At 45.2% G+C, this 21,755-nt stretch overlaps 1 protein-coding gene across 1 annotated transcript in view; it reads left to right on the top strand.

The window, feature by feature from the left end:
• Nucleotides 1-21,755, top strand: part of sorcs3a (sortilin related VPS10 domain containing receptor 3a) — a gene marked incomplete at both ends in the record, with an annotated part of 398,627 nt that overhangs the window by 318,293 nt on the left and 58,579 nt on the right. Inside the window, 2 exons of the mRNA XM_084317820.1 lie at nt 5,062-5,185; nt 5,676-5,788. Of these exons, the coding sequence (XP_084173946.1) occupies nt 5,062-5,185; nt 5,676-5,788 (237 nt within the window). The remainder of the gene's footprint in view (nt 1-5,061; nt 5,186-5,675; nt 5,789-21,755) is intronic.

Raw genomic sequence — 21,755 nt, 5'->3', positions numbered from 1 at the left:
CGCAGGCGGTTTTTGATTCGGGTCCTACACCGCCTCACGCTGTGCAGCCAGGGGTGGGAGCACGGTCTCGTCAACGACTGTGGCGAGATCCTCGACAGGCGGCCATGTTTCCCCCGCCAGTGGTGCCCTGGTTGGAGAATCGACAGGGTTTCGCAAGGCCGACAGTCTTGGCGGCCGAGGGATCGGCCATTTTGGGTGATTTCGGGGTTGGTAAACCACCCCGTCGTCATTTTGCCGCGAGCAGCCCGCTCCCCGTTCAGTCCGCTTTCTGTTACCCTCAGAAGCGGGGCTCTGAGTGTTCTCCTTTGGCTGCGGGCCGCGAACCTTCTTTGAAGCGTATGCGGCCCCATTCTTCACTTCTCATGGAGACAGGGGCTGACACCCAGTTGATGGCTGAGCCTGGGTCTGTCCGTGAGAATGTTCCGTCGTCGCGTGGTTCCTACACCGCAGGTTGTGGGTGGGTGGAACCTGGTGTTACAGCTGCCACTAGCTCCAGTGGTCAGCAGGGGGACTCGGTGCCTCTTCTGTTGAATGCTCAGCAGGGGTTACCCCGGCTTCGCCCTCGCCAGGCGGGGTATCGCGCTGTTGCCTCCCACTCCCGTCAAACCGGCAGTGGTCTGCAAAGGAGAGGCTGGCGTGATTTGAGTGGTAGCAATATCACTGCAGGGCTTCGGCGTGTAGGAGCCCATGGGGTCCTCAGGCCTTGCGTGTCTGGCTGCGGAACGGCTCCTCAGCGTGTGCTGGAGGGGTGTTCAGGGGGTGAGTGTGTGTCCACAAGTTTGATGACCGCTCCTCCCGTATCAAACCGGCCCTTTCTGTCGGGGTCCCCCCTTGGGTGCTTTGCACGACGGGGGGGACCGGGCCAATTATCTGCTGTTCCTTGCGGCCCAGCGTCAGTTGACGGCGGGGGCGCTGTGGGATTATATTCACATATGGCGACGGGAATGTCCCTTGAATCGGTGGATGAGGAGAACGTTAGAGGCGGGGCTGGTTTTGCAGTTTGCGCGGCCCCATCCTCCGTTCTCAGGTTTGGTGCCGACCCTATTGTTAGGGTCGGGCGCGGTGACAGCCCTGGCCGACGAGATCCAATCTCTGTTGGCGAAGCAGGCCGTCGTTGTGGTCCCGAGAGAGGACGCAATGTCAGGCGTCTACTCCCGTTATTTTCTGGTGCCCAAGAAAACTGGGGGGGTCAGACCTATACTGAATCTGTCCATGTTCAATCGGTTGATTGTAGTGAGACCGTTCAGGATGTTGACCGTCCGACTCCTTCTGCTTGCTGTCAGGAGGGGGGACTGGTTCACCTCCATAGACCTGAAGGATGCGTATTTTCACATACCCATTTTCCCTCCTCACAGGAAGTTCCTACGGTTCCTGTTTCAGGGCGTAGCGTACGAGTACCACAGACTGCCGTTCGGTTATTCTCTGGCTCCCCGCACATTCACCAAGTGCGTGGCGGCTGCTCTGGGGCCTTTACGTCGTCGGGGGATACGAGTTCTGTTCTATCTCGACGACATTCTGCTCCTCAGCCGTTCAGAGGAGGTTGCCAGGTCTCATACTCGACTGGTGGTGGAATTCCTCACCAGCCTGGGTTTTGCTGTGAATTGGAAGAAGAGTACCCGTCTTCCCAGTCAACAGGTGGAGTACTTGGGCTTGACATTGAGGTCGAAGCCCATGCTTGCGACCCTCTCGGAGCAGCGTTGGGGGGATCTCCGTCACGCGCTCGGGGGTTTCCGTCTGGGAGGGACGGTTACGGCGCTGCAGGTGATGCGTCTGCTGGGCCTTATGTCGGCGGCCCACACGGTGGTTCCTCTTGGCCTCCTCTTTATGAGGCGGATACAGAGGTGGTTTCTCTCTTTGAGAATAGATCCGGTGTGGGGCAAAGGGAGACGGTTGACGGTTCCTTTGTCGATATGGGGGGATCTCGCCCACTGGGGGAGGCTGGGTATCCTCTCCGCTGGGGTCCCCATGGGCAGCAGTGGCTCCCACGTCACGGTTTTCACCGACGCCTCTCTCACAGGTTGGGGAGGGGCGTTTCGGACCCACGCAGTGGGGGGCAGTTGGACGGGTCATGCCGACCCAGCTGTCCTGCATATCAATGTGTTGGAGTTGAAGGCGGTCCTCCTGGTCCTCAAACGGCTCGGCCACCTGGTGGTAGGCGAACACGTTTTGATCAGGACGGACAATGTGACGGCGGCGGCGTATATCAACAGGCAGGGTGGGACTCGTTCCGCCCGCCTGCTCCGGGTGGCGCGCGAACTGTTGCTATGGGCATCCCGCAGGCTGCGCAGTCTGCGGGCGCTCCACGTTCCTGGTACGGAAAATGTGGCGGCGGATATAATGTCTCGGGGCGGTCCTCGTCGCGACGAGTGGGAACTCCGCCCCGACATAGTCAGACAGATCTGGGATCGGTTCGGGGAGGCCTCGGTAGATCTGTTTGCGTGCCGACGTTCTCACAAGTGCCCCTTGTGGTTCTCGCTCAGTCGAGCGGATCATCCCCCCTTGGGGGTGGATGCCTTCTCGACCTTTCCGTGGCCGCCCGGTCTTCTGTACGCCTTCCCTCCTGTACAGCTGTTGAGTCAGCTGTTGGAGCGGATACGGAGGGAGCGCAGGACAGTGATCCTGGTCGCGCCGGACCGGGGCACGTCAGTGTGGTTCCCGGTCTTAATCCAGCTTCTGGTCGCTCCTCCTTGGGTCATTCCGTGGTCAGCGACGGCCCTCTCGCAGCACAACGGAGTGCTTGTCCAGCCTCCGGTGTTGGGTCAACGCCTGGTGGTGTGGCTGGTGGGAGGGTGAGTCTGGAGAGGATGGATCCCGCAGTGGTTGATACCATCCGGTGTGCGCATGCTCCCTCCACTGTCGCGGTTTACGCGGGCAGGTGGCGTGCGTTCCAAGAATGGTGTAAGGGGGGGGGCTGGGACCCAGTCTCCTGCCCCCTGGATGCTGTTCTGGGTTATCTCCAGTCTCTTCTTGGTAGGCTGTCGGCTTCGACAGTGAGGGTATATGCGGCAGCTATATCCTCCTGTCATGAGGGTTTTGAGGGGACTGTTTTGTTCAGCCACCCTCTTGTGAAGCGTTTCCTGCTTGGCGCTCGACGCGTTAAGCCGGTGCAACGCTCCTTGGCTCCGACTTGGGATCTTCAATTGGTCCTCGGTCGGTTGTCCTTGGCCCCGTTTGAGCCGCTCGAGCAGGCGCCGTTGGGACGGCTGTCTTTCAAGACCGCGTTCCTACTGGCTGTCACTTCCGCTAAACGCGTGGGTGAGCTCTGTGCTCTCTCGGTACGTCCAGAGTGCCTGTCTTTTCGGACCGATTGCGGTGCCACTCTGCGACCTAATCCTGCTTTCGTGCCTAAGAATATCCGGAGTTCCTTCCGCTCCCGGGATATTGTGGTTCAGGCCTTTCGTCCTCCTCCTCACACTAGTGAGTTAGATGCGGGCCTTCACCTGTCATGTCCAGTCCGTGCTTTGGGGATTTACCTCAGCCGTACTCAGGACTTCAGGGTTACCGACCAGCTTTTTGTCTGTTACGGTGGGGCTCGTGCTGGTAAGGCACTGTCGAAGCAGCGCCTGTCCCATTGGTTGTGCGAGGGTATTGCCCTCTGCTACACGTTGGCTGGGCAGGATCCCCCTGGGGGCGTCAGGGCGCACTCCACTCGTGGGGTGGCTGCCTCTGCCGCTCTCCTGGGTGGGGCCTCGGTGGAGGACATCTGTGCTGCAGCTTCATGGTCCTCACCGGGCCCCTTTGTAAGGTTTTACCTCATGGACATGACCGGGGGTTCTGTCTCCCAGGCGGTTCTGGGGTCTGTGGCCTTTCCTGCTTCCCGTCCTTTGGTCGGGTAGCAGGAGTGTATGGGTATGGGCCGCAGTGTGTTGAGTCACACGTGGTTCCGCCTGTACGGTGTGTTCAAGGGGTTCTGGCTCCCTCTTGTTCGCATTCAGGTGGAGTTGACTGCGCCCCCCCTTCGTTAGGAAGGATCGGGTGACAGGGCTCCCCGCACCCCTTGATGTGGGCTTACGGGTCCTCAGGGGGTACATCTGTCGGGTCTCGCGCCCGCTCTTCCCCATTATCTCGTAAGGCTCAGAGCGGGACGCGATGCAATACAAAATATAACGATAGGTTATGTAGATAACCTAGTTATATTAGTATTGGCTAAGCGTCCCGCTCTGCGCGCCCTGAGTTCCCTCTTGAGGGGTCTTTTCCTGGGACGGGTTTTTGGCGAGGAAGGGTGTTTCATGACCAGAGTCATGGTTATATGGGTGGTACCACCATAAGGGGCGGGGCCCCATACAGGTGGGGTGCATGTGTTTTTTGTTCGTGGGAGATACATTAGGTATCACAGGAGATAGAAGTATCTCGTAAGGCTCAGAGCGGGACGCTTAGCCAATACTAATATAACTAGGTTATCTACATAACCTATCGTTAATAGCATTGAATAGCATCAACGCTAACGGTATATTTTTTTAATGATTCGTTACGGCGAAATCAATACTTCCATTTGTATAAATTACGTTAACTCGAGGATGGTATTATTCTATGACAGCCCCGCCCCCATTCGCTAACCAAACAATCACTGCTACGCAACATCAACGCAACGGTTGTTCAGATTAGATTTTGGGGAGATGTACGCAACATGCTCGCAACACACTCTACAACACCCTCTGCAACATATTGCATTGAAGTCGCGCTGATGTTGTGTTGCAGTTGCGTTGCAGTTGCTGTAGCATGTAGAGCCCTTAATGCACTTGTCCTAATATACTAACCTACACCGTAGCACTCAACACTTTGATGAACATTGTTACTCAGCTGATAGAGTTGTGCCCTTCCTGATGACTTGTCGTACAGAACTTGTAAGTCGCTTTGGATAAAAGCTAAATGACTAAATGTAAATGTAAATGATAATCTTTAAATTATCAGTAAAGATGTTTTTGTATTGTGTGTATATTTTAAACTCTGTTCAAAGTAATTTTACCCACTGAAATTCTATCACTGAAATTCTATCTCATAGCATATTTGGTGAAATGGCATAATATGTGATAACTGATTATTGACCTGTTGTGCTTGCAGCCAGTGGTAACATTGGAGGGGAGTATCTCTTATACCTTCCATAGCGAAGGGATGCACACTATCACGGTCCAAGTGTCTTCTTCCAACGCCATATTACAGGATACCAAAACCATTGCAGTACAAGGTCAGCACTGTTTCTATAAGGGCACCGGTCCATGATTGGAGCATGTCTAAAAGCCTTCGCTAAAATGATTTGCAGTGTTTGACCGTTTTATGTGACTCCTTGAAGCTGCAAAACGTGTGTTTACACTTGTAACGGTTGTAACCGTCAGAGTAAAACTTTAATTTAGCCTATAATACCTGTTGATGATGAAGACGGTCTTCAATACTAAGGACACTAATCCAGCAAAGATAAACGTAATGTGATAAAAAGCTATTTATTACCCCGTAGATGTGTTGTTTTACAGAAGCGTATCTTTCTACTGTAATTACATCTAGAAGTGTGTCTCAGGACATTTAGATTTAGAATGTGAGGACCGCCGGCTCCTTAGAAAAAGAGCACTAACTACCTCAGACTCCAACTTGAGTAAATGACAGTTGGCAAAACTCCTTGAGAATAATGCCCCGGATCAGACGGAATTAACAGGCGGTTCTCCCTCGACTCTCCTCGACAGAATTCTTCAAATCGCTACTTCTATCTTTCTCCCCTAATCTGGACGAGTTCAACCCTGACATACCCGAGTGGAGACAGGATGTGGGGAGAGTCATTAAGAAAGCCCTGCTCCAAGTAAGTGTGAATTTCATTTCCTCAAGTCTCTCTGTCTGTCTCTGTCTCTCTCTATATAATATGTCTCGCTCTCTCTGAGAGATTATCTATCTGTGTGTCTCTCTCTCTCTCTCTCTCTCTCTCTCTCTCTCTCTCTCTCTCTCTCTCTCTCTCTCTCTCTCTTTATCTCACTCTCTCCTTGCTTATCTTCCCTCTTTCCCCAGTCGATCTACTCGGCTCCAGAGTGTGGCTGTAGTGAGCGCTGTAATGAACGTTGTAATGAAAGATGTAATGAAAGATGTAATAAAAGTTACTAATGTAATGAACGCTGTAATGAACGCTGTAGTGAGCGCTGTAGTGAACGATGTAGTAAACGCTGTAGTGAACGATGTAGTGAATGCTTTCGTGAATTATGTAGTGAACGATGTAGTGAGCGATGTAGTGAGTGCTGTAGTGAATGATGTAGTGAACGCTTTAGTGAATGATGTAGTGAACGATGTAGTGAACGCTGTAGTGAACGATGTAGCGAATGATGTAGTGAGCGATGTAGTGAGTGCTGTAGTGAACGATGTAGTGAACGCTTTAGTGAATGATGTAGTGAGTGCTGTAGTGAGCGATGTAGTGAATGATGTAGTGAACGCTGTAGTGAGAGATGTAGTGAACGCTGTAGTGAGCGATGTAGTGAACGCTGTAGTGAGCGTGTTAGTGAACGTTGTAGTGAACAATGTAGTGAATGATGTAGTGAGCGATGTAGTGAATGATGTAGTGAACGCTGTAGTGAGCGATGTAGTGAACACTGTAGTGACCGCTGTAGTGAGTGATGTAGTGAGCGATGTAATGAATGATGTAGTGAACAATGTAGTGAATGATGTAGTGAGCGATGTAGTGAACGATGTAGTGAGTGCTGTAGTGAATGATGTAGTGAGTGCTGTAGTGAGCGCTGTAGTGAATGTTGTAGTGAACGATGTAGTGAATGATGTAGTGAGCGATGTAGTGAATGATGTAGTGAACGCTGTAGTGAGCGATGTAGTGAACGCTGTAGTGAACGCTGTAGTGAGTGATGTAGTGAGCGATGTAGTGAATGATGTAGTGAGCGATGTAGTGAGCGATGTAGTGAACGATGTAGTGAGTGCTGTAGTGAACGTTGTAGTGAATGATGTAGTGAATGATGTAGTGAACGATGTAGTGAACAATGTAGTGAGTGCTGCAGTGAACAATGTAGTGAGTGCTGCAGTGAGCGATGTAGTGAGTGCTGTAGTGAGCGCTGTAGTGAACGTTGTAGTGAACACTGTAGTGAGTGCTGTAGTGAGTGATGTAGTGAACGATGTAGTGAGTGCTGCAGTGATCACTGTAGTGAACGTTGTAGTGAACACTGTAGTGAATAATGTAGTGAACGCTTTAGTGAGTGCTGTAGTGAGGTTGAACTAGATTTTCTTCTCCCTGCTCCTTTTCGCTCATGGAATGTGCACATTTAAATGTGCTTTGATTATGAAACATCTTTCTTCTTTCATGGAACTGTGCATTACTGTGCATTACCATGAATGGATCAAATGTGTGTGTGTGTGTGTGTGTGTGTGTGTGTGTGTGTGTGTGTGTGTGTGTGTGTGTGTGTGTGTGTGTGTGTGTGTGTGTGTGTGTGTGTGTGTGTGTGTGTGTGTGTGTGTGTGTGTGTGTGTGTGTGTGTGTGTATGGAGATGTTTGCAGTGTTGTCTGGGAAAGAGCTACTCTTCCTCCCATTTACTACTCATGAATACCGTGGCCACATCTGGTATTTCTGAGATATTGATCGTCTTCGCAACACTTTGGTATCCTTTGGGATGCTTGTTTAGCAGGCTGAAGGTTCTCTTGTGAATGATCTAAACTCTATTCCATAATAACTGTAGAACTTCACTCTCCGGGGCCAAATGATTGCATCAGAACGTGTGGTAAAAATAGCACATGTGTCAAGTATAATAATAATAATAACTTTATTTGTATAGCACTTTTCATACAGAGGTTGCAGTTCAAAGTGCTTCACAACAGCAAAAAATACAGGCATAAGCGAGCATAAAAAGATAGACAGGTAGAATCACAGTGTTTCACATTAGGATCTAGCATCCCAATAGGCTCTCCGCTTACAGTTTTCAGTAACACAAATAGTAAAAATAGTTTAAAATGATTCAGTTTAAAAATAGTCAAAAAATTATAAAATAGAACGGACATAAAAAATACAGGCATGAGCGAGCATAGCAAGATATGGCAAATCACAGTGTTTCACATTAGGATCTAGCATCCTAATAGGCTCTCTATTCAGTAATACTCCTGTAATTCATGAACAAATAATCACAGTGTTTCACATTTGGATCTAGCAAATAATAAGAATAAAATGATTCAGTTTAAAAATAGTCATAAATAATCAGTGTTTCACATTTGGATCTAGCAAATAATAAGAATAGTTTAAAATGATTCAGTTTAAAAATAGTCATCAGTAAGAAGTAAAAAGTGCAATAACCGACACATGAATTTGATAGGCAGTGTAAAAGAGTAGGCAGGGTAAGAATAAATACAAGTTGTGTCAGGATATCCCTGATGTTTCCTCTTGCCACTAGGTGGTAGCAGATATCTATCAGTGAAATGCCTGAGCAAAGAGATAGGTTTTAAGCTGTCTTTTAAAGATGTCTAGCGAGTTGGCTTCCCTGATGTTTTGGGGTAGTTTGTTCCATAGTTTTGGGGCATAGTTGATAAAGGCTGCATTACCGATCCTCTTTTGACTGCTTCTGGGAGCCTCTAGTAGTCCAGCAGCTGATGATCGCAGTGTTCTTGCTGGTGTGTAATTTATTAGAGTGTTGGCGATGTAGCTAGGTCCCTGTCCATTTAGAGCTTTGTATGTAAGGAGAAGGACCTTAAAGTCAATTCTAAATGTTACAGGAAGCCAGTGTAAAGCGGCTAGGACTGGACTAATGTGCTCTCTCCTTTTGGTTCTAGTTAGCAGTCGGGCTGCAGAGTTTTGGATTAGCTGAAGCCTCTCTGTGGTTTTCTTAGGGAGACCTGTGAAAAGTGCATTACAGTAGTCTAACTGGCTAGATATGAATGCATGAATTAGCTTCTCAGCATCGTTCTGATTAATAAATGGTCGTACTTTTGCTATATTTCTGAGATGGAAGAACGATGTTTTCGTCACTTTGCTAATATGAGAATTGAAGTTCAGTTCTGAATCTATGATAACCCCAAGACTAGTGACCTCAGATTTGATCCAAGGGGTTAGTCCCCCCAGGTTCTTTATTAATGTTTCTTTTTTAGTTTTGGAGCCGATAATTAGAATTTCAGTTTTGTTCTCGTTTAGTTTCAGGAAGTTCTTACTCATCCATTTATTTATTGCCAGTAAGCAGTCTGTAATGGAGCTAATCGCTGTATCATTTGGTTCAGCAGATATGTACAGTTGTGTATCATCCGCATAGCTATGGAAATCTACATTATGTTCTCTGATGATATCACCCAGCGGTAACATGTAAAGGGAGAAGAGTAAAGGACCTAAGCAACTCCCTTGTGCAACTCCATAGTTGTTGTCGTATATATCAGACATGTGATCTCCTAGTTTAACATAGAATTTCCTCCCTCTGATGTATGTTTTAAACCAGCCCAGCACATGGTCTGAGAAACCGACATGGTTTTCAAGACGATCGATTAGAATATCGTGATCGATTGTATCAAATGCTGCACTGAGATCTAACAGGATAAGGATGGAGATCTTATTCTCGTCAGAGTTTAGTCTGAGGTCACTGATTATTTTGGTGAGGGCAGTTTCAGTGCTATGATATTTTCTGAATCCTGACTGAAATTCTTCTAAGATGTTGTTTTCTTCAAGAAAGGAATTTATTTGAACTGAAACTATCTTTTCAAGTACTTTACTAATGAATGGTAGGTTGGATATTGGACGATAATTTGCCATTTCATTACTATCCAAGTTAGGTTTTTTTAGTAATGGCTTTACAACTGCTGTTTTAAAGGCATCCGGGAAAATACCAGTCCTAAGGGAAGTGTTTATGATATCTAGCACAGGGCTTGAAACACTATTAAATACCCGTTTGAAGAAAGCTGTAGGTATAGGGTCAATGTCTGAGGTGGAGGAGTTACATTCTGAGACAGTTTTGCAGAGTACATCTAATGTGATGCATGTGAAACTTCTCATGGTTACATTGCACGGTTTGCCGCAATCAACTTTATTTCCATCATGAGTAATGCTGGCCCTGATCAAGGTTATTTTGTTGTTAAAGAATAGTGCAAGTTCTTCACACTTAACCGTTGATGACTGAGGAGGTGTAGGGGCAGTGTTGAGTAGTACATTAATAGTGGAAAAGAGGATTCTGGAGTTTCCAGCATTTTCTGTAATGATTTTAGAGAAGTAATCTTTCCTTGCTAAGCGGATGGTTTTATTATAAGCAGTTAAAGCATCTTTGTATATATCACAGCATATGGTGGTTTTTGTTTTTCTCCATTTTCGCTCCGCTGCACGACATTTCCTTTTTTCTTCGTTGACCGTATTATAGTTTAACCAGGGCGAGGCTCTAGTTTTCTTCTTTTTCGTTTTTAATGGGGCGACAGAATTTAATATAGATGACATTGCATCATTGAGATTTTCTACCATTTCATTTAGAGAGCTGTCATGATTGTGTGGTTCATGTAGTCTGATAAGATCAATGAACTTTGATTCAGCTTTGTCGTTTAGGAGCCTCTTTTTAACTATGATTTCTTTTTTTGTTTTAGTAAGGGTTATTTGAGTATCAAAAAATATACAGTGATGGTCGGAGAGAGGTAATTCAGTTATTGAGATATTTGTTATGCTTAGCCCAGTTGTTGTTATAACTAAGTCTAGTGTATTCCCAAGCCGGTGAGTTGCATTTGTTATATGCTGTATTAGGTCAAAGCTATCCAGTAGATTTTTTAGTTCCATAGTTTTGGAGTCTGTTTTCTTATTAAAATGGATGTTCAGGTCTCCATTTAGGATCACCTTATCATATCCGGTAACACATAGTGAGATCAGTTCAGAGAGCTCCTGTATAAATATTGGTGAGTGTCTAGGCGGGCGGTATATTGTGACAATAATAGTTGATTCTGTTTTTAGTTCAATGGCAAGATATTCCATTGACATGAACTCGCCTAGTTCTGTGATTCTAAACAAGAGTTTTGAGGAGAAGATTGCTGCAACTCCTCCGCCCCTTTTATTTTTTCTGGGTATTTGAAAAAAGTTATAGTCTGGTGGACAAGCTTCTATCATTATTGATGTAGCTGTGTCATTATTTAGCCATGTCTCTACTAGGCAGATGCAATCTAAGTTATTTTCTTTAATCAGATCATTTACTAAGAATGTTTTATTATTCAGTGATCTGACATTTAGGAAAGCTAATTTTATTTGTTGGACTTCTTTAGAGGAGGTCTGCTTTGGTTTGACCATGATGGCCCTGAGGTTAATAGCAGGTAAACGCATTGGTGGCGTATATTTTTCACCATGCCATTGGCTAGTTATGATTACTTGTATGTTTTGAGAGATGGCATGGTAATTGTGCTATACTGTACCGTACTGACTGCACTGTGCTTTCGGGGACATTTGATCAGACGAGATGGCCTTGTGTGATATGGGGGGGGGGACGGGGGGGGGACGTCTTGTGCTGTACTTCGTGGTGAGATTGTGTCCTTCATGACTATCTCTCGTGCTGGTATGAGCTTAATATTCTTGGAGGCCATCAAGGCATGACGCATGTTTGCTGATAGGAGCTTTGAACCTAAGCGATTTGGGAAGAAGCCATTTCTTTGAAAACGTTCTGGGTTATTCCAGAAAACATTGAAGTTGTCAATGAATTTCAGGCCGTGTACGAGACATGCAGCCCCTAACCATGAATTAAAATTTAGGAGTCGACTGAATGCTTCCTGTCCTCTGCGAAAGCATGCAATTGGTCCACTGATGGACACATCAGTGTTTGTGTACACAGACTGATGTTTGTCTAGTGTGTTCATTAAACGTGTGAAATCGTCTTTCAAAGTCTCTGTGCCAGTCTTCTTTCGCAGGATGTCAAACGATCCAGAGTGAATGACAATTTTTGTTATTCCTGGTCTGATTAGTGTTGGAAGTTTTTCGGCTAGCTCTTTCACAGTTGTATTGTCTAGACAGATATTTTCTGTGTTTGCCATCTCCACATACCTTGTTATGGAATCTCCAATCAGTATGCAGTCTATTTTCTGTGTGAGGTTAGCATTTTTCTTTCCAACAGTTTTGGGGCCGTTTGTTTTTGGGCTAGGCCTAGTCTGCCGGTTCTTTCCACAGTCCTGTGGCCTTGGTGAAGCCTCGTTAGCCTTCTCAGTAGCCGGCATGTTAACGCTGGTCCCGTACCTTCGGCGTTGGCTACCGCGACGTTCTCGGCGCATGATAGTCTCTTCGCTGTTAGCCGTTCGCTCGGTCTGGGTCGTGTTTGCCAGCCGTGTCGCTAGTGGCTCTGTTTTCCTCGTCGTCTCGTCGTTAGCGTGTGCTTCGCTAGCATTAGCGTGAGCTCCGGCATGCCAGCTGTTTGCTTCGCTAGTGTTAGCGTGAGCTCCGGTATTCTTGCTATTAGCGTCGTTAGCGTGAGCTCCGTTACGCTCGCTGTTTTCTTCGTTAGCGTTGTTAGCTACGCGTCTATGTCTCTTTGCCTTGGGTGTTGATATGCGTGTTTCCGAGAGTAGGTTGAAACTATTTCCTGGCGGTACCGGGGGTGAGGTCCTGGATCGTTTATTTCTCCTTTTATCCTTGACGGTGATCCACTGCTTTGGTCTAGCTCCTTGGTTGTGCCAAGGACCGTCTTTTGGGTGGTGCTGTTCTGTAGTTACTAGCATAGGCCAGTTCTCAATCATGGTATTGTTGGCTATATTTGTAGTAGCTTCATAAATAGAGTCAATGAGTTGCTCATCCTGCTGTATTTGGTACAGGGTAGAAACCCGAGCCTCCAGCTCTACAATCCTCTTTCTCATCTCCAAGCAATTAGTACATTCTGTGGGAGAGCCGAGTCCCGGCATCTTCCTTTATTTCTTTTCAGGTTAGGCTAAGCTGAAGCTAAGCTAGGTACTTAGCTGGTGGTGGTGGTGGTGATGATGATGATGATGGTGGTGGTGGTGGTGATGGTGGTGGTGGTGGTGGTGATGGTGGTGATGGTGGTGGTGATGGTGGTGGTGGTGGGTCACTCACTTCACAACCGGGGTCTTTATGAAATATCATACAAGAGAGCTGTCCGTCGCTCTCTCCTAAACGGGGCAGCTTCCGTCGCCCCGGATATGTCCGTTTCTCTCCCCTACACGGGGCAGTTCCGTTGCCCTGGAGTATGCAAAACAAAAAACTTTTTTCATAGCCTTGAGGTTAGAAATGAGATTTTACAAAATTCTAATTGTTAGGGCAACTTAACTTAGTTATAACTGTCTTAGGTTAGAGTTAACAAACAAAGATGTTCTGAAAGAATGAATCCTATGCGAACTATGCAAATAATATTTAAGACATAGATGGTCTCTAACTACACACCCTCAATACCCCTCTACATCCTCTGGCCGCCTCAGACCCACTCCTATCCGAGCTCCAGGAGGGTCATCAAGTCCTCGGTCCTCGCTCCACAATGGTGGAACGAACTTCCCACCACAGTTAGGACAGACGAAACCCCACCAATCGTTCACAGTCGACTAAAAACACACTTCAATCAATCTGAAATAAAAAAGAAATGAAAAAAATACTAACCTTCTTACTGTCTTATACTATCATGCACTCTTCCTACTATACTAATATGTCTTTACTACTGTGTATGCACTCAACACTGCAGCACCCAAGTTTCAGCACTGTTTAATGATCATTATTACTTAGCTGTAAGAGTTGTAGCTACCCTTTCTGCTGACTTGTCGTACAGAACTTGTAGTCGCTTTGGATAAAAGCGTCAGCTAAATGACAAAATGTGAAAATGTAAATGTGAACATAGATCGTATCAATATTTTAATTATTATAGTATTCATATGGTGGATAGCATTATAGACCGTCTCCGAGTTTTGTAGACAGTAGTTCGATGTGCTCGCAGGATTGAGCTGGTTCCTGTAAACATCCAGCACGTAGGGATGAGATGGATGCTAGCTGAGACCCTGGAGCAGTGTTGGAAAGTAACTAAGTATTTTACTCAAGTACTGTACTTAAGTAAATTTTCTAGCTACTTGTACTTTATGTGAGTCTTTTCATTTTAGGGAACTTAATACTTTTTACTCCACTACATTTATCTGAACCCATCAGTTACTAGTTAATTTGAAGAAAAGGATTTAGCATAGAAAGCATAATGTATACAAAGAAAAAATGTATGAAGATGATATACTTTCACATTTGAAGCCTGTCAACTTCAAGAGGACATAATCAGAGCAGCATAACTGGACCACATACCACTTTAACATCACCTTTAATCAGAGCAGCGTAACTGGACCACATACCACTTTAACACAACCTATAGAGGTCAATGGATACACAAACGTCATGTAGAATGTGTACTTTTACTTTAGATACTTAAGTACATTCAATAGCAAATACTTCTCTACTTTTACTTAAGTAGAATTTGAATCGAGGGCTTTTACTTTGACCAGAGTACAATTTATCTGAGTATTTATACTTTTACTTAAGTAAAGGAACTGTGTACTTCTTCCACCACTGGAATTACCCAATGCAGCCCAAAAACACATATTTTCCCATATATAGCACCTACAGTAGAAGAAGAGGATTGGTCACAGCCCCAATCTTATTCAGCACTTCCAGACTGAAGTTCTACTTCAAGTTGTGATTTGACTGCCAATGGTAGCCATTTTTAATGACAACACTTACCTACCCACCCGGTGGTCAAACTGGACGCATTTTGGTTGCTGCTGACTTGACCACCGATGCGTTAGGAAAAGGGTTTCCGCTTGTCACAAACCTTGTGATATTTAGCCTTGGGGACCAATTATTTCTGTCAGGTCACCCATATTATCTGCACTGAAATGATTGATTCGTGGGATCAAATAGTGTATTCTACTACATTTCGACTCTCGATTCAGGAGCTACCCCTGAATATGAAGACCATGGGACGAGGAGTGGTGGGGGTCGTCTCACTTTTGGGGTATATTCTCCACCACTATCTTAACACTTTAAGTGCCACAGACGTGTTATCTCGTTATTTCATGCCCCCCGCTGAGTGCCACCGATGTTAATTGTCGTTTTTTTTTTTTTTTTTTATTAGCGATCAGGAGCTACCCCTGAATATGAAGACCATGGGACGAGGAGTGGTGGGGGTCGTCTCACTTTTGGGGTATATTCTCCACCACTATCTTAACACTTTAAGTGCCACAGACGTGTTATCTCGTTATTTCATGCCCCCCGCTGAGTGCCACCGATGTTAATTGTCGTTTATTTTTATTTTTTTATTAGCGATCTGAATTCATATTTCATCAACCGAGTCTCCCGTTGGTACAGCAGCCCATCTAGGAGCTCCGATGGGAAAATACCGCCCCCTATCGTCTATCCCTGTGTAACTGCAGGCCATTCGATTACACTGGTGAATCTGTGTGGGGGGAGCCTACTGGCTCCACTATGCTGGCGAGCCGTCTGATCAAGAGGGAAGTGATCGCGAGATGGAAAGCAGCCTGTAATATATATTTACTGCAGCCAATAATCAATCAATAAACGCGATCTATATTTGGAATGGCGATCAGGAATTGGAATAATCTTTTTGGAGAACATCTGATCTAAGGTAAGGAATCTATGTTACCAGTTTTAGGATAATCAGAGCTGTTTTCACTGAGAAAACAGCATGTCCCGTATGTGTATATGTGTGTGTGTGTGTGTGTGTGTGTGTGTGTGTGTGTGTGCTGTTGAGGAAATAAGATAATCGATTTCTCAGCTCGCTCCTATAGCGTGCATAAGTACACATATACTATCGATAATCTAGCGTTTATTTGAAAACGATTCATAAATAGGCCGACAAAGGACAACGTGTCTAGTGTATTCGAGAATATTCCAATAAATGCCGTTTATGACGGAATCTTTCTATTTTCCTGAAGTTTGAGAGGACGATAGCTTTTCGAAATGCTATAAAAAGGATATGAACCAATTAAAAAACAATCCGTTTCGACAATGTTGACTGCAAACAAGTCATTGATAAGCGATGGGCAGATTAGACACATAGCCATAATTTAAAACATAGATTATGCGTTTTTAACGCTATCATTGAAGTGGATGCTGGCATCCAAGGACATTAATCAATGTTATGGCTGGCACTGAAAGTGTTAAAGGAACATGCCAACATAGTGGGAAATGCGCTTAACATCTTCTCCAGAGTCATACAAAGAAGATAGATTTCCAATTCCCTCTGTGTGTTCAGTAGACAGCTGTCCAGCTGCAAGCTAGCCTAGCTTGGCACAAATATATAGAGGCGGATATGGACCAGTTAGCCTAGCCATAGGCCAAAAACAACATTCCCAGAATTCTAAGGTAGGCTGTACGTCCATTCATTTGTGATAGGACGCAGACCAAAATCCTTCAATAAGTGCATTTTGAGAAGTGCACATGAGCAAGTTTAACTTCAAGTTTCATTATGCTTACATCATCAAATCACACATCAAATTGTGATTCCTCTCACAACCTGTCCTTTTAGGTTTTAATACTAGAATCTACAACTCACAACTTCGAAGACTGAAAGTAGGCTTAAGTAGATACTGCATAGGATAGGTTGCCTTGACTGAAGTGCAATAAGGCCCTGTTTAGACGGAAACGCTAGCAGGTGAATCCGCAAAAATATTCTTTCGGATGTGCCTTTCGTTTATACGGAAACAGCGTTTTTACGGGGTGAAACCGCAAAAAAGTGAGCCTACCTTCCAGGGTGGAATTCCTAGAAACGATAAACCTTTGCGCTATCATCTAAACTGTCAAACCGCATAAAACGATGACGAAAGGGTTGTCAAGGCTCTCGTCGCGCGTACTGCTTACATCACAGGCATGCGCCAGTAGCCTAGAAGCGTAAACAAAGCATGTCTGATTCTATCCATGGCGATCACCTGAAGGCTACATTGGCAGTACTTTTAAATACACAAGAATCTGTCCCGCGGCGTGACTGGACCCACTGTCTGTGAGTGACTCTGCTTTGGTCCAATCACATTCCCCACCCACAGTCTGCGAATCAGAGGCAGAGTAGGGCGGGTCTTCACAGCACGTCATGTGACATATGCGCCAATCGTGTGACAGCGGGGCTCCGTCGTCTCGAATCGTTACAGCCTCGTCTGCACGGAGAATTCCATCCCAAAACGCTAGTCTAAGCGCAAAATTAAAAGTGAGACCGCAAGACGACTTTTGCGGTTTCTGTTCAGACTCTCTCCGTCTAAACGTAGCCTCAGATTGACATATACTTGTATACTATAGTATACATCTCCCTTTGTATGGAAGTAGAGGGATGGGAATGGTAATGGTTGCAACATAGGCCTCTTATTGCCTTTGTGGAAACTGGTTCATATGTCTCTCGTGTTAGTTTTCATCTTCTCAGATCCACCATCCTTTATCTGGCTATTTAGGGAAGCCAGGATCCCTGAGAACGCGCTGCTTTAAAATCCTTTCATCCCAGTGAGGCCGGAGTTGACAAAAAGTTAATTTGCCAGATAAAAAAAAGATTGTAACAGCTGCTGAGGTTATTATTATATCTATCTTATTGTATCTTTTTATCTCTCCACATTGTGTTACGGTCGAGAGAAGCTCCCCTGTTCAATTTCCCCTCGATACGAAGCCTATTTCATCACCGGTGACATTTTCTCGTGGTAAACAAACAACTCCCTGACAATAAAACTGAAGATGAGAGGGGCATCAACTTGCAATTAACGTCAAGGTCCATTTAACTGAGGTGTCTCACTCCGCACCTCTGTCGCTGAATACCGAGGGCGCGCGTCTTTGAACTCTCTGCGCCGCCCTGTACCGGGGGCCTGTTCAGAAATAGAGGTTATTCTCTCTCTTCGTACAGACGCTTACATTCGAGCAGCGTCTCTCTCTGTGAACTCTTAGTTTAATATCCTCATAACTCCCCCATTGCTTCCCTCTCAGGCTAATGCACCTGAAGCCGTGGCATAACCACAGCGCGTTGTCCTTCGTCCTCCCTCAAAGACACCGTGCCCTTACTTCCTCCGGTCTGTCCTGCGTAGGACTTTATGGGAAGTATAAACTCAAACTTTGAACATTTTCTTTTTCTTTTTTAAGATTCTTTATAGACCTGTTCGCTGTATACAAACATACCGTAACTTTTGGGGTATCTATACATAAATGTATAGATGTAGCAGTACTGTCTATCTGTATGTCATGTATGTCATATATGTTATGATGAATTGAAAATGGGGGACCCTGATGTAAACAAGACGAAAGTCTTTCTCTGGTCTGCATCCCCTTAACAATTGTGTGTATTGAGCTGTACTGTATTGTACCCATTCTGCAATCTGTTAATAAAATGTTCAATCAACCAATCAATCAATCAACCGTGTTCGAGCCAATCAGCAACTGAGTCACGTGAGTAAGTTGCCCCCTATCTGCGCGAGCTGCTGCGCTAAAAAAAAGTATGAAGGGGCTCTATGGAGAAACCACTACACTCCATTGACTAACTAAATGGCAAACTAAAACGGCTGGATGTCATTTAGCCAAATCAGCATGGCTGTGAGTGTGAGTCTTTCACCTTTTACATATCTAGCTTTGGCATGGATTGATTGTTTAGATCACTAGCATGGCTAACAAATGCAAATATATTGTAGTCTGCCCCGTTGTTCTGACCAGGATTACGTTCATTTTGCCCCCTTGATGCCTGCCCACACTGTGTCTGACGTATACAGCGAACAGGTATATTTGACTTAAAAAAAAGTTCTTAATATTACAAACATTTTAAGTCTATATTTTGTGATTTGGTGTGAAGGGTGGACTAGCAAATGACGGTGTAACTGTCTGTTTAACATGTGCATATGACAAATAAATATCTTGAATCTTGAATCTCAGATGATGTATACAACAGTAGTAAAATCGGTGAACAACAAAACAAAATTAGTTATAAAAAACATCTTAAAACATACGCGGTCGAGCCAAAACTCGCGGCAAGGCCCTACTAAAAACTGACATCCGACATTCTGGTTTGGGTGACTCACCCTCTCCTCCTCCCTCCCGCTTTCTGCGTAACCCCCGATCAGATCGTGTGACTTCAGGGCATAAAATGAGAGCATTCCCGAGCTCCTGGCCAGGAGGCTTCTTAAACTAATGAGTGATGGAGCACAAACACGGTCTGAGTGTATCGATTCTTCCAGGGGCTGTTGCGTTCCTCGCTCCTCCCTCTCCTCCGTACCTCTCCCTCTCCTTCATCCCTATCCCTGCTTTTTTGTTGCTACTCAAACAGTGATTTCCGTGCTTGATAATTGATGTGCTCTGAGGTGGACCCACTCCATTGTCTGTGCGGGGACTTAGAGGAGGCATAAAAACATCACAGGCTCTTAAATGGAGACTGATGACCACCTGGGCCCCTGCCTGCCCTGTGTGTCTGAAGTGGTTAAATACCATTAAGAAAAAGAGAGGCAAAAAGAGAAGCATTACAGCTGCTAGTCAGAGAAGAAGAAAATAAACATTTATTTTGGCTACAATTTCCGTTTTTAGTTTTTTGAGTCAGGAAGAACATTATTGCATTCGTTTTTAACGTGATCGACGTGATTGATAAGTGAAGGAAACGCGGATTCCTTTATTGTCACGTCATTCAGTACCTAAAGAAAAAGAGTGACATTCACTTGGTTGTGGTTCCTTGACCATAGCAGCATCCAATATAATATTAATCAAATAAAATGTGCATAGAATAAAAATGAAATGAGATAAAAATAACAGCAAGATGACTATAGCGCAACAGCGTTGATCCTGCGAGAGTGCTGGGCTGGCTGGACCACGGTGCACACAGAGTACTGCAGGCTAAAAACATCATGAGCTTTTTTGTGTTTGTTTTCAATGTTTTCAATGCCCCCTCTGGACAGTGTCATGCTAAAATTATTTGAGATCTCACTTCATTGCCATGACTCACGTCATTGCCATGTAGCCTACAGATTAGATTAAATTACATTACATTACATTACATTACATTAGATTAAAATATATATTGTCATCATACAGCACAAGTACAGTACAACGGAAATAACTTTGGCAAGCAACCAAATGCAACAATAAAGTGCAATAGTAATATACAATGTACAGGTGATTAAACTGGGTATAAAATATATAAATACTACTGAGTAATAGTGCTCATCAGATGCATATACAGAGTTGTAGTATTAATATTGTAACGTTTCTAAAAAGTGTTTAGCACCACGTTATTCATGACTCTTGACATGTTGATAGTTCTCAGTTCAGGTCTTTATTACAACACTTCTCACTTGCAGGTTGCAGTATAAGACTCATCGCTACCATTTCCCATGCCCCAAGAGAGTGCACCCTGGGTGCCACACCCTCTTATAGCCTTCCCAGGTCAGCGCCTGCCCCCTCCCCTCTACCAATCTGGGGCTTGCGCGACCAATAGCGTCACCTGCCAGCCCCAGGTTGGTAGAGTGCAGAGGGGCAGCTCTACTGACCAACCACCCAAATCCCAGGGTTGAGTAAACAAATGTAATGTTTCAAATAATTTAAGGGGAGACACTGCAGGTGAATAGGGTAAACAAATTAACTAATAGATATCACAATGAAACTTCCCCAGTTGATTACTTATATTAAGACAATACTTTTTTGTATTACAAGTTTTCTGAAATTGTATGTTTAAATATGCAAATGAGGCATGATCTACTTAAATATGCACTAATTTGCATATAATTCCAGGACAGAAATCTGAACATTGGATAAAGCCAAATCAAATTCAAATCAAATTTATTTATAGGGCCCGACAACACACGTTAATGTCCCCATGGGCCGTACAGATCTTCTTTAAACAAGTCAAGAAGAAAACATAACAATAAGTCAAGAACAGAACAAGAACACCATAAGGTGCAAACATTTTTAGATGGATGCAAATAAATGAAAGAATGCAAGCACTCCCAGACATACCCCACGCGAAGGTAAGGAAAAACTCACTAAAACCTAACAATAGGGAAAAAAGCTCCACAGGCAGTGTGGAGGAGAGAAACCTTAGAAGGGCCATTCAAGGGGGGATCTCCCTTCTTAGATGTTGGTGATAGTAGTGTTGCAGACGGACAGTTGGTAAGCATGCACTCATGTGTGTAGTGGAACACAGATGAGTGCATGCAATAGCAACTGTACATTTTGAAAAATTAAAGATAGAGCTAATAGCGATAGCAACTGAACATTTTGAAAGATTAAAGATAGAGCTGATAGCAATCTATTTGAGGCACAGGGGCGGCGCAAGGAGGGTCACGTCCTCCCCGTCTTAGTCAAGGGACATTTAACACTCCGGTCGTTGCTCAGGGACAGCCGGAGACAGGGAGATAGGGGGCGGCGCAGAGAGGGTCACGAACTCCCCGACATCATCGCGGGACATCCGGCACTCCGGTCACCACTACGAGACCTCCGGAGACAGGGGGGCACGCAGAGGGGGTCGCAACCTCCCGGCCTTCGTCACGGGACGTCCAACACTCCGGTCAACACTCCAGGACAGCAAGTCATAGGGAGACAGGGAGACGGGACAGGCGTTAGACAGCTCATGAGATTGTAGTAGGCGGACATAGCAATAGATACAAGTGGTAGGCATATATGTGAATGGAGTAGATATATGAAGTAGGCGTATTATGTGAATAGAAATGGAAGTACTTAACCCAGCAATGAAACCGCATTGACTGTTAATCTGTTAACAGTCTGTTAATACTGTTAATCAGTTGACAGGACCACGGACAGACGGCGGTGAATAACTGATCCAAGGCCTCGGAGGTGCATGTAGAGCAGTCACTACAATCTTGGCCAAGACCCCGAGGCATCCATCACCTTAGTCAGCGCCAGGAG

Source organism: Notolepis coatsorum, assembly GCF_963971535.1.
Source record: "Notolepis coatsorum genome assembly, chromosome: 7".
Classification (NCBI taxonomy): Eukaryota; Metazoa; Chordata; class Actinopteri; order Aulopiformes; family Paralepididae; genus Notolepis; species Notolepis coatsorum.
The sequence above is the reverse complement of the archived record's forward strand: the minus strand, read 5'-3'. Positions and strand labels throughout refer to the sequence as shown.